Below are 12,330 nucleotides of genomic sequence, written 5' to 3' on the forward strand. Positions count from 1 at the left end.
TAAGTCGAGGGTCCTCTGTAAATGTTTGGTACAAAAATGGCACCAAAGAGCAAAGAATCAGGTTTTTTATCCCTGCCTATGATGGTCTCCCTCCCAACCCCATCATTATCTCCTGTGGCTGCCAAAAGAGGAGGGACAGGAGGTGCCCAGTACAGAATCCAGGGAACCAGATGCAGTCGTACTTAGAGTAAACTCATTAAAAAATCAATGGAATGAAATTTCTCACGGCTAACTTGCACGGTCATCTTCGACGGTTAACGGGTCTGCTCTAAATAGAATGGAACGGAAACGCAACCCAACATATGTCCTGGGGTTCAGGGGGGACCTTTTTCTGGAAGAAGGAAGAGTTGGGGGGGGACCCAAACCAGCCATGAAATAAATCCAAACGGCAGCTAGAGGAAAACGAAACACTGGTCAGAGAGGTGGGTCTGTGATCGCTGTGAACTTGACAACCAGAGACGGTTTCTCCCAGATTATTCTGGAAATCGCCGTTTAGAAAACAAGCAAGGGAAGAGGAAACCAATCTGGATGGGTCTGTCCGCTGGCCTGGATGGTCATGAGAGGGAGGGACTTCCAGGCCCTGAGCGGAAAATACTGCAGCCTTTGGAGGTCCCCAGGAATGGAAATGTTGCTTTTTAAATGGTGATTCCTTTTGTGTTGAAGGAATCTCTGGGGTGGTCTTAGAGGCTGAAAATAAGACCCCTGGGGACTGCATTTTGTCCCTTACTGCCCTATCAGAACGAAGATTCTCCGCCGGCTAGACACTCTTCATTCTGCCTATTTTGGGGTCTCCCCTCCCTCTTCTGGACTGGCTGCTTCTTCTTCACAAGCTTCCCCGATCCCAAAGGACTTGAAATGCAACATCTGTGCACAGAGGGTTAAAACAGGGATCGGGCGAAAAGGAAAGGCACAAGCCAGCTGAGAGACTTACAAGAGGACGTTGGCCACGATGGCGTCCACACTGAACAAGGCATCCGTCGGGAGCTCACGAAGCAGGATGCGGCCCCTGGGAAAAGCGGGGGAAAAACTAGGCTTCAAGAAAAAGTTCCTGTATACCCCTTTCTCAGATGGTTTTGGACCCTGAAAGACCCTTTCTTTCTTTCTTTCTTTCTTTCTTTCTTTCTTTCTTTCTTTCTTTCTTTCTTTCTTTCTTTCTTTCTTTCTTTCTTTCTTTCTTTCTTTCTTTCTGCTCACTTTCAGTGTCTAAAAATGGACTTTTAACTGCAAAAGTGCAGTTAAATGGGAAATCATGCTCTCCAGAGGGTTTGGGGACACAATTTGGCATCTGAAAGACCTACCTTTTTTATTTCAGGGCTCCAGGGGTTCAAGGAGCTGGGGGGGAGGGCTGCCCTTTGCCCGCTCATGCCTTAAATCAGTGGTTCCCCACCTTAGATAATCCAGATGTTCTTGGACCGCAATTCCCAGAAGCCTTCGCCACCAGCTGTGTTAGCCAGGGTTTCTGAGAATTGCAACTGGGTTACCCAAGGTGAGGAACCACTGCCTTAGATTATACTGGTCAGGCCATAGCCTCTAACTAGTTATTTTTGGAGTACAGTAGGACCTTCATATCCACAGGATCAGTAGCCACTGATTCACTTATCCACGGTCTGAAAATATTAAAAGAAAAATACAGTACAGTGGTGCCTTACTTAACGATTGCCCCGCATTACAATGAATCCGCTTTATGACGATCTTTTTGCGATCGCAATTGCGATCGCAAAACGATGGTCTAAATGGGGGAATTTCGCTTAGCGATGATTGGTTCCCTTCTTCAGAACCGATTTTTGCTTTACGACGATCAAAAACAGCTGATCGTTGGGTTTTCAAAATGGTCACCGGGTGCTTAAAATGGCTCCCCGCTGTGCTTAGGGAAGGATTCCTCGCTATATAGGCAGTGAAAATGGCCGCCGTATGGAGGATCTTCACTGGATGGTGAGTTTTTACCCCATTGGAATGCACTGAACGGGTTTCAATGCCTTTCAATGCGGTTTTTAATTTCCCTTTACGATGCTTTCGCTTAACGGCGATTTTCCTGGAACGGATTATTGTCGTTAAGCAAGGCACCACTGTACAAGAAATATATAATTTTAAAGATTACTAGAATGAGTTACTAGAGGGAGCTAGAGACCATGTTATGTATAGCGTTGATTCCACATTCCCTCTTAGGTGCACACATGGGCACAGAGTTCCACTGGCGCCACGCAGTGGCAATGAGTGCTGATGTCCATTTAACTTCTGGGTTTTGGATGAACCCCCACCCCCCATGTGTGCACATCAGGCAAGGCCCCCTTGCGGCAGGACCAAAAATTACAGGGAATGTTGTGTTCACAATAAAATAATCCAAGTTTTTCAGCATCCATGAGGGCGCTTGGAACTGATCCCAACAGAGACAGAGGTCCTACTGTAGTTCACACTGTAACTCCTGAGTAAAAGGTTTTCAGGTGCAATGAGTCACATACAAATGTAGTTAAGTCATTGTAATGACATGTCATTAGTAAGATCTCATTTCTTTTGGAAACATTTCCAGACTTTTTTTTCAGAGGGATCTGGCAGGCATATGATGGCATTTTTTTTTAAAAAATGATCTTAACTGGCAAAGGAAGTATTCTTTAGTTTTGTTTTTGCTCTTTTTAAAAAATAGCAAAAACAAAACTAATCCGATAATCCGAGACATGGACAGAATATGATTTTTTGGAAGGGACATGGACCCAAAACATGAATTTCTGGAACCACCGATTTGTGGCAGAGCCCTTGCTTGGCTTGCAAAGGCAGAGGGGTCTTCGACCCCTGACAGCATCTCCAGGTAGGAGAGAACTAGGTAGCAATTCCAGAGAGCTGCTGCTAGGGAGTCTAAAGCATGAAAAGTCTGACCTGATCTTAGGATCTTCTGCAAGGGAAGCCTTGCAGGCAGCAACCCCACCAAAGCAAATGCAATTTGCAAACTACACACCACCGCCCCCTCCTGTCAAGCTGGGTCATCAATTGACCGACATTGGAAGGATGGAAGGCTGAGTGAACCTTAAGCCAGCTACCTTGAGCCCATTGGGATTGAACTCGGGTTTGAAGAACAAAAGGCTGAGTGAACCCCAAGCCGGCTACCTGGGATTGAACCCCGGATCATGAGCAGAGTTTTGGCTGCAGTACTGCAGTTTAACTACTGCACCACAAGGCTGCTGCCAGAGGCTTTTGGGGTGAACCAATTGAAGAAAGACTCTTCTGACGTCTTTTTTGGTTGCAGAGGGCTTGTCGGGCCGTGGGAGACGAAGTGGCCTTCAAGACGCATACAGAACAAAGCATTGGGAGGTTGTGATGAACTTCCAGCACAAAGAATGGATGAAAGGGTTCGTCCCATTTCACAGAGGACTGGACCACAAAAAACGCTTTGTTCTCCTGCAGTTGCTCTATTAACCTTTGGACGATTTACATCTCAAAATCCCTTCCCTCTCAGCAGAGTCAGGGTTATTTCACTGATTCAGCTGCAACCCGATGATCCATTTACCTGAACAGGTATGCTTTCCCAACAGAACTCTCCTCTCTGCAGTAACCTGGCGTTTTCCCACCTTTGTGGCAATTCACCTGTGCAGGAGAAAAGTGGAATTGATAGGCGTCATGCAGATCATCCCCTGGCCAAGACCACCTAGTCCATTCTACTACACCTAAGGAAGTTGGACCTCTCTCATGGTGAGGCTTTGCCACTTTGATCCTACAGTATCAGGGTTGCAAACTTCGGGATTATTTTACCAGCAACACACAACAATTTATGGAACACCATCATTCAACCCTCCTCAACCTGGCCCTTCCAGACGCAGCAGACTACAAGTCCTATCTGCCTTGTACATCTTGGGATGATGGAAACTGTAATCCAACATACTTAGAAGACACTGAGTTGTGCATCTGAAGCACCCCTCAATTCCCACCCTAGTTCAACAATATATAGGGCCTAGTGGTATATATGCAATTGCACCCATCCATCCATCCATCCATCCATCCATCCATCCATCCATCCATCCATCCATCCATCCATCCATCCATCCATCCATCTGCCGCCTTTTCCCGAAAGGATCCAAGGCGGCTTACAGTATTAGAAAGAATGAAGTTAAAATTCAAATAATAAATTAGTACATTATTTTAAAAGCATTAAACACGTTATCATGTTAACACTCATAATAAGAGGAAGATTAAAAACACGGGTTAGACACAGAATAAAATAATCCCTTTTTTAAAAAAGCTCTTTGATCGAGCAGTCATTTCAAGGAAAGCCTGCCTGAAGAGAAAGGTCTTTGTCTGCTTGCGGAAGGACAGAAAAAATGGGGCCAGCTTGACCTCCAGTGGGAGGGAGTTCCACAGTCCTGGAGCAGCCTCCTTAGTGCTCATTTTGTACTTTGGTGAAGCTTCACACTGCACAGACAGAAAGTCGGCACCACTTTGGGCTACAGAGCACTTGGCCATGTTTGCCATAAAGCAAAGCATGCTGTTTATATACCACCCCATAGGGCTTAAAGTGCTCTCTGGCCAGTTTACAACATACTGTAGTCTTGCACAGGCTACATATTGCCCCACCCCACCCCGTCCAGCAAGCAGGACACTCCATTGACCAACCTTGGAAGGATGGAAGGCTGAGTAAACCTTGAGCCATCAACCTGAACCCGCTGGGATCGAACTCAGGTTGTGAGCAGAGGCCTGACCGCAGGACTGCAGTTTAACCGCTGCACCACGAGGCTCCTAATCAAGAAGATAACTGATGGCACATCAGTGGTTCAAAATCAGAAAATAAGCTTTACCTTTAGGACAGAGATTCCGTAATCTTGCAGAGGTTCTATAGCATTCTCCAACTGCTCCAGAAATACCTCCGCGGATGGAGAAGCTGGAAGATAAAGCAAAGTCAAGGAGGCACCATGGAGGAATCGAACTCCCAAACTTCGGGTCTACAACCAGACACTGAGCTATCCAGCATGCTGATGTTCACCCAAATTTCAAATGGTGCCACGCACACATTATATATGTGGATGTAGCAGGGCTTCTCTGATTTTTAATTCTATTTTATGCCTCCAAGTAGACTTCAAGAAATGTTTTTCAATTTTTAATTTTGTTTCTTGAATTTAATACCTGGGCATATGCATCGCATTAATGGCTTTACCATTGATCCAGAATCCAGCCAATTATTCCTCCACCCGCCTGGATTTCCTGGTTCCCCATGATAGGATACCCCAAATATGAATTAATCCAAATGTTAACGATCTCCCAAACTATTCATCTAAGCTTCCTCTCCTGGATGCAATTTGGCTCACTTGCTTGAGATACCTAAGTTAGATGTGGTGGCAGCTCAATTGTGACTGCTCTGCATGATTGTTTTCTTGCAACACAGGAACTCTAGCAATACATCCGTAAGTTCTGGGTGTGTGAGGAGACATATCTCGATGGACCCTGGGCAGCAGCCATCAACCCCGTTGGCCACCAGTTCGAATTCTCACAGTTATTAAAACATATTATGACAGAGCACCGCTTGTCACGAACGGCAGCTCACATGAGCTTTCTGATTTCATTCATTCAGTAACCCGTTTGCCCAAACAACAACTTTAATTGCGAAACATCAACCTGGGCCTTGTCCTACACCACGGTGACTGAATCCAAAATGGAAACCCAAATCTGAGATGCAGCCACATTTGCTAGCTAGATCTATCAGTTACTGTGGCATCTGCCGAAGCCCATCAGAGCTTGGAAAATTTGCATTCAAGGCAATACAGTGGTGCCTCGCTAGACAGTTACCCTGCATGACATTTTTTTTCGCTAGACATTGACTTTTTGCGATACCTATAGCAATTAGCAAAACAGTGATTCCTATGGGGGAATTTCGCTGGAGAATGTTTAGTCCCTGCTTCGCAAACCAATATTCGCTAGACGACGATTTTGACAGCTCCCTCCGTGCTCACTAAACGGGTGTTTCCGGGACCTAAGCTTCGCAAGACAGCTATTTAAACAACTGATCGGCAGTTCGCAAAGCGGCTTTCCTATGGCCGATCTTCGCTAGACAATGACGATTCTTCCCCATGGGAACACATTAAACAGGTTTCAATGCATTCCAATAGGGAAATGCTTTTCGCTAGACAATGATTTCGCTAAACAGCGATTTCACTGGAACGGATTATCATTGTCTAGCGAAGCACCACTGTATTGGGCTGAGGCACATCCCCTCCGTCCACGCGCACAGACACCTAACTGTGAGGTGCTACTGGTTTCATGGTGGCGGGCAAAATGGACCTTACTAACTGGAGGCAGAGAGGGACAAACACTCACCATCCTTCCGGAAATAGACCAGTGATGCCTTAGAAGCTTCCAAGCTGCCGAAATACTCCTCGGAGCTTAGCTCTGGAACTGCTGCCTCCTTTCTCCCGCTTGCCGTAGAGAGGTAAGAAGTCCATACGAGCACAAAGAGAAAGAGGAGGAAAGGACCTCCATTCCTCTGAAGTGACCTCATGACTTCTGGGGTTTATATCGGTTGCCACGGAAGGAGCCTGGAGCTTTCTTTTCTAAACCTGATTTCGGAATTGCTATTCACAGAGCCATAACTGTATGGAATGATACACACAAGGTACAAATGAATAACACATATAAAAGCTGTAGTATGAATCTAGGTGGTGGTGTTTTTTTCAAAGTCATATTTCCAAGTGCTAGCCATGATTAACGGGGATATAATCATGGTTAGCACTTGGAAATGCTCCCTTAAAAAAAGGAACAACCTACATTTCCCAGCTAATGGCAGGGGGATGCTGGAACCTGTCACTCAGAAATATCTTTGTCAAGCTCAGATCTTAACTGTGATCACCGTTCAGGGCCTACGAATCATGGCTAAGGCAGGAGGAAGGGCTTCATTCCAGTGAAGGGGTGAGCGATCTTATACGGAAGCCTGGTTCCCACAGTTCTTAACATCATGGCTGGTTTTAGCAAAAAGCCAGAGTAGGTGGAAAGGAGAAGGGAGCCAAGACCTGAAAGGACAGGGGACACAGAAAAATGGGGAAGATAATTCACTTTATATCCCTTCAAAGGCTCTAAAGCAGTGGTCCCCCAGCCTTGGGCCTCCAGATGTTCTTGGACTGCAACTCCCAGAAGCCTTCACCACCGCCTCTGCTGGCCCGGATTTCTGGGAGTTGAAGTTCAAGAACATCTGGATGCCCAAGGTTGGGGACCATTGCTCCAAAGAATGTGCACAACAATCCCCTTTCATTTTATTCCTACAAAGACCACGTGAAGTAGCTTCAGTCCAACCGTCGGCAACTGTCCGAGCTTCACTCCTGGAGCTTCGTGGCCATGTACGGATGTTGAACCCCTTGCTTGCCCAACATGACACCATGCTACTCCTTTTTATACTAGTGAGAGCCGCCCGACTCTGCTCCTCTGGACGGAGCTTTTCCCACTGAGCACCGAAGAAGGGTGTCCTCCAGAACAGCCTGGATCTTTGGCATGCACCGTCTGGACGATGGACACTTCCCATTTCTGGTCCTTCTAGAAATGCCCACACAGCATTTGCTGTAGGCACTTCCTACGTCCATTTTCCAAACCACGTCTTCTCCAACAGGTACCCCTTAGATTGCTCACAGAATGCTGAACATCAGTAGATCCAGGAAATTTTTTCAACATCTTCCCAGAAAAACAGAACTAGCCCAGGAGTCTAGTTACCTGGAACAGATAAGCTTGTTGTCAGCAAATCTGTTAAAGAAGGTAGATTTCTTCCCTTTGGCAGAGAGGTTAATGATATTGTTCGTTTCATGGGAAAGGTCTTGATTTCACCTCCTTCTCCTTTTTTTTCCTTCCTCTTTTTTGACCCCACTCGCTTCCGGATTTATTTATTTTTTTACTAAGCCTCTGGAAAACACCTAAAATTCAGATGTAAAAAATTAACCAAAAGCTGTATAGCTCTGGCACCAAAATTGCCTATCTGGTGACTCAACCCTGGAACTCTGTGCAACCTGCGACTTGGCAGGGTGCAAGAAAATGCGTTTCCAGCATTCACCAGCTACTAAAAGGCAGGCTGGAGCAAACCCTCATGGCCCAACATCTGGAGGCTTCCAGGCAGCGAAGCGGGAGGCCTGCTTCGCACCAGCCTCTACTTACTAGTAGAAAGAGGAAGAAATTATACATTCATGGTCAGGTTTGCATAAATGGGTTGAGTAAAACAGTACAGTGGTGCCTCGCTTAACGAGGCTAATCCATTCCAGCAAAATCGCTGTACAGCGAAATCCTCGTTAAGCGAAATAAAAAATCCAATTGAAACACATTGAAAACCCATTCAATGAGTTCCAATGGGCTGAAAAACGCACCGTCTAGCGAAGATCCTCCATTGGGCAGCCATTTTCGGTGCCTGCATAGTGAGGAATCCATCCAAAAACACAGTGGGGAGCCATTTTACACAGCGGGCGACCATTTTGAAGCCGCCGATCAACTGTTTTAAAAACGGTGTAATGCGAAGAATTGGTTCCCAAAGCAGGGAACCGATCATTGCAAAGCAGATTTTGCCTATTAAAATATCGTTCTGCAATTGCAAAAGCGATCGCAAAAGTCATCGTATAGTGGTTTCGTCGTTTAATGAGGCAATCGTTAAGCAAGGCAGCACTGTATGTAGAGAGGGGCTAGAGCAGCTTACTCTCACCTTGCACCCTCCAGATGGGTTGGACCAAAATTCCCATAATCCCCCCAGCCAGCTGACTGCAATCAAGCACATCTGGGTGTTATGGAAGTCTATATTAGTGAACCATACTGGCACTGGGGAAATCTAGATCCCCAGAGAATGTGGGGATTCTGTTCCTATTCTTGCTGCTGGCCTTCAACAGGGCTTCCGTCCATCCGTCCTTCCTTCCTTCCTCAGCTTTTCCTTCCTTCCTTCCACCCATCATCAGCTCCTTCCTTCCACTTCTCCCCTGTCCATCTAGAGCCAAGCCACTACCGTGGGCAGCTTACATCAGGAGAACACATAAAATAAAGAATCGAAAGGACCATGGGATCTTGACCCTTACAAACATGTAAGTCCAGATCACAAGATGGGAACATTCATCGGTACCTTCAGTTTAAAAAAAAATCAAATCAAATAATAATTAAACAGATAGCAGGTTGTCAAAGGCCTGACTAAAAAGCCGTGTTTTTATTGGTCTTCAGAATGCCAGAAAAGGGGAGTGGGTGGTCCGACACAGCTCTGCTGGGAGTGGATTCCATAATGAAGTGGCCGCCACTGAGAAGACCCCGTTCCTGATTGTCAATTTCTGGGCTTCCCTTGCAGTGGCCACCCACAACGTCAAGAATTTTAGTAGATCCGAGGGAGAGGGCACTGCGCCCCATGGTGAGGTCCCAGTCCACTCAGCATTAAAAGCAAAGCAAAAGCAAAGTGTGCTGCTTTTATACCACCCCATAGCATTTCAAGCACTCTCTGGGCAGTTGACAAGTTATTTATGCAGGCTACACATTGACAACCCACCCACCCCCATGAGCTGGGTACTCATTTTACCGACCTCGGAAGGATGGAAGGCTGAGTAAACCTTGAACCGGCGGAGGTTTGCCTGCAGTACTGTCGTTTAACCACTGCGCCACGAGGCTCTAATTAACACCTTGAACTTGGCCCAGAAGGATACTGACAACCAGCGCAAATGGGCCAGGATTGGGGGGGAGGGGAACTATGAGCATATGCAGAGGACTGTGATATAAGCCTGGGAGCTGCACTGAGATGCCTCAGTCCCATGGCATGGCCTGAACCTCAATTTATTCCCAGGGGTGTGTGTGTGTCAAAAAGAGGCCTCCAGGACATTTTTGCAATCTTCCAGCCCCTCCACCCTCCAATTCTGGGGGGATTATGGGATCTGTATTCCCCAAACCGAATATTTGCAATCCATATCCCTGCTGTAAATCATATCCCACATTGGTATACACTCTCCGCCAGCTTCTCCGGACGTACTGTCCCACTGGCAGTTAGGAACAGAGTTTAGAAAAGCAACTCTTTGGGACTTCCAAAATCTCCAGCTTAAGGCTGGTTGGGGGATTCTGGGAGCTGTAGTTCCCCCCCCCCAAGCTCTGAATAGGAGGCCACTTTTAATATATCGCCCTGAGTTGTTATAGCCTGCCTTCGCAATGAAAGAATGCCTTCACTTCCATGCATTGTGCTTACTTCCAAGCAAAAATGGGGATAAAAGTTGACAGAACTCACTGTCAGATCAGGTCAGACCAGTGACTCAACTTTTTATTTTTCCACCCACTCCTTCCTTTTTTCTGGGGGGGGGGGAAGCTTATTTGTAATAGAGACTCGGATTTGGGGCTCTGGACTTAGTATCAAAGACTCGAACTCAGACCCAAAGATTTTCCATCATTGCTCTCCTCCCACAAGCAGGGAAAGACCTTTCTGTTCAGGCCGGTTTTCCCTTAATAATGGGTGAACCAAAAAAAGTTTGTTGAATGGTAGCACTCTGTTGTTTTAAATGTGTTTTAGTCATGCTTTTATTACTGTTTTTAAATGTAATTCTTTTTAAATATTTTAATTGTTTTGAAAATATTTTACATATTTGTATGCCTGCTATTTTCACCTTCTACACACTGTCTTTCTAATGAGTTCTTTTAAAGGAGAAAGGCAGGATTAAAAAGATTTTAAATAAATTTTAATTTAATTTTAATTGTTTTATCTTTTTTTATTGTATGTTAATTGTTGTAAGCCGCCCAGAGATCTTTGGGTAGAATGGGCTGCATATATAAGAAAGAAAAAGGAAGGAAGGAAGGAAGGAAGGATGGATGGATGGATGGATGGATGGATGTTGCTGGTTGAGAAGGAAGGAAGGGAGAGAAAGAGAGAAAGCAGGTGGCTGGTTAAAGAAAAAGAAAGAAAGAAAGAAAGAAAGAAAGGAAGGAAGGAAGGAAGGAAGGAAGGAAGGAAGGAAGGAAGAAAGGAAGAAAGAAAGGAAGAAAGAAAGAAAGAAAGAAAGGCCCCTGCTTCCAAGTATATACAGTTAGTTTCCTTTTCCCCTTCACAGTAACACACACACACACAAACAAGACACCAGACCCACAACCCAGCCCTGGGCCAAGGGCAGACTCCGCCACCCACCAAACAAAGGCTTGGGCATGAGACCCCCCATGAAAAAGGAGGAGGAAAAGGGGGGTTCCCTATAAGAAAAAGAAAAGCCAGGCTTTAAAGGAAAAGAGGGGGGGAGTTACCAGGACCAGGCGGGGGGGGGGGTTACAATTTCTTTTCCTAAGGCCAGTTGATTCCTCTCTAGACTTTGCCGCCCTTGAGATTTGGCTGCCCTCCCACCAAAAAAAAAACACCATAAAGCCATCCTTCCATCCTAGTAACAGCCCTGCAAGGACACCAGTGGGATTTGGAGACTCTACTTCTGTTAATGCAGCCTAAAATAGCATTGGCCTTTTTTGCAGCCGCACCATACTTCTGGCTCATCTTCAGGATTTCATCTCCAACTCCCAAGATCCTTCTCCGTCGTGGTATTACGGGAACCAAGCATCCATCAAAGAAGCCACGGCCCCCCAGGTTTGTAAGGCCCTAGCAAGGACTGCCTTTTTGAGGCCATTCATGGGACTCCCCGCCAGGCATCTCCTCCATGGGTCCCCCACACTCTCTTACTCCTCCTTGCTAAATATTAAGGAGGGCTTGAGCCTTAATAACTCGGCGCCCCAGATTGAGCGGCTCGGTCCAACCTACGTGTGGAACAAGCTTCCCTTTTGCCAAGAAGCTTGATATCAGCCCCCCTCCAATCTGTCCAAACTGGACCCTCAAGCTTCAGATCTAGAGTATATCCACCCCCCTCCGGGCTTCTTTGAGGTGCCCCCCTCCCCCTGGAGATGGGGATTATTCCCAATGCCAAGAAGGTGGTGAATCTAATAATTTCTTTGGGGGGGGGGTTGGAAAAGGCTCTGCCAGGGCACCCGAGGGAGACACAAACCTTGCAGCGATGCTCAACCTGTGGTGAGGCTTCTCTGATCGACGGAGGATGATGCCCGGGTGGGGTTTTCTCTCTGCTACAATGTATCCTTTGCACGCTTCCTTCCCGATCTTTGTAAAAAAAGGATTGCAAAATAGCAATGGGAATAAAAGCATAGCAATGTTGGGGGGGGGGACTCTCTCTCTCTCCTCCGGGCACCGAGCTTGGAAGGGGGGGGTGCCTTGCTCTCCCTTTCACCCTCCCAAGGAGGAGGAGGAGGAGGAGGAGGAAGAAAAGAGGCGCCCAAAATAAGCACGGATCCCAACCAAGGAAGGAGGGGGGGTAAGTGGGGAAGAGAGAGAAAACTGGGTCTGTCCCAAATCCGGAGCGGGCAGGCGGCGTCAACGGGGAAGCCAGCGAAGGG

General features: G+C 46.6%; 1 protein-coding gene across 1 annotated transcript in view; it reads right to left on the minus strand.

Moving 5' to 3' along the window:
• Positions 1-12,303, minus strand: part of TXNDC16 (thioredoxin domain containing 16) — a 44,239-nt gene extending 31,936 nt beyond the window's left edge. Inside the window, exons 1-5 of the mRNA XM_078384175.1 lie at positions 11,928-12,303; positions 6,295-6,566; positions 4,782-4,864; positions 3,500-3,576; positions 932-1,006 (exon numbers count right to left, since the gene is read on the minus strand). Coding sequence (XP_078240301.1) covers positions 932-1,006; positions 3,500-3,576; positions 4,782-4,864; positions 6,295-6,475 — 416 coding nt within the window. The 5' untranslated portion in view covers positions 6,476-6,566; positions 11,928-12,303. The remainder of the gene's footprint in view (positions 1-931; positions 1,007-3,499; positions 3,577-4,781; positions 4,865-6,294; positions 6,567-11,927) is intronic.
• Between the last annotated feature and the right edge of the window lie 27 nt (positions 12,304-12,330).

Source organism: Pogona vitticeps, chromosome 1, assembly GCF_051106095.1.
Source record: "Pogona vitticeps strain Pit_001003342236 chromosome 1, PviZW2.1, whole genome shotgun sequence".
Lineage (NCBI taxonomy): Eukaryota > Metazoa > Chordata > Lepidosauria > Squamata > Agamidae > Pogona > Pogona vitticeps.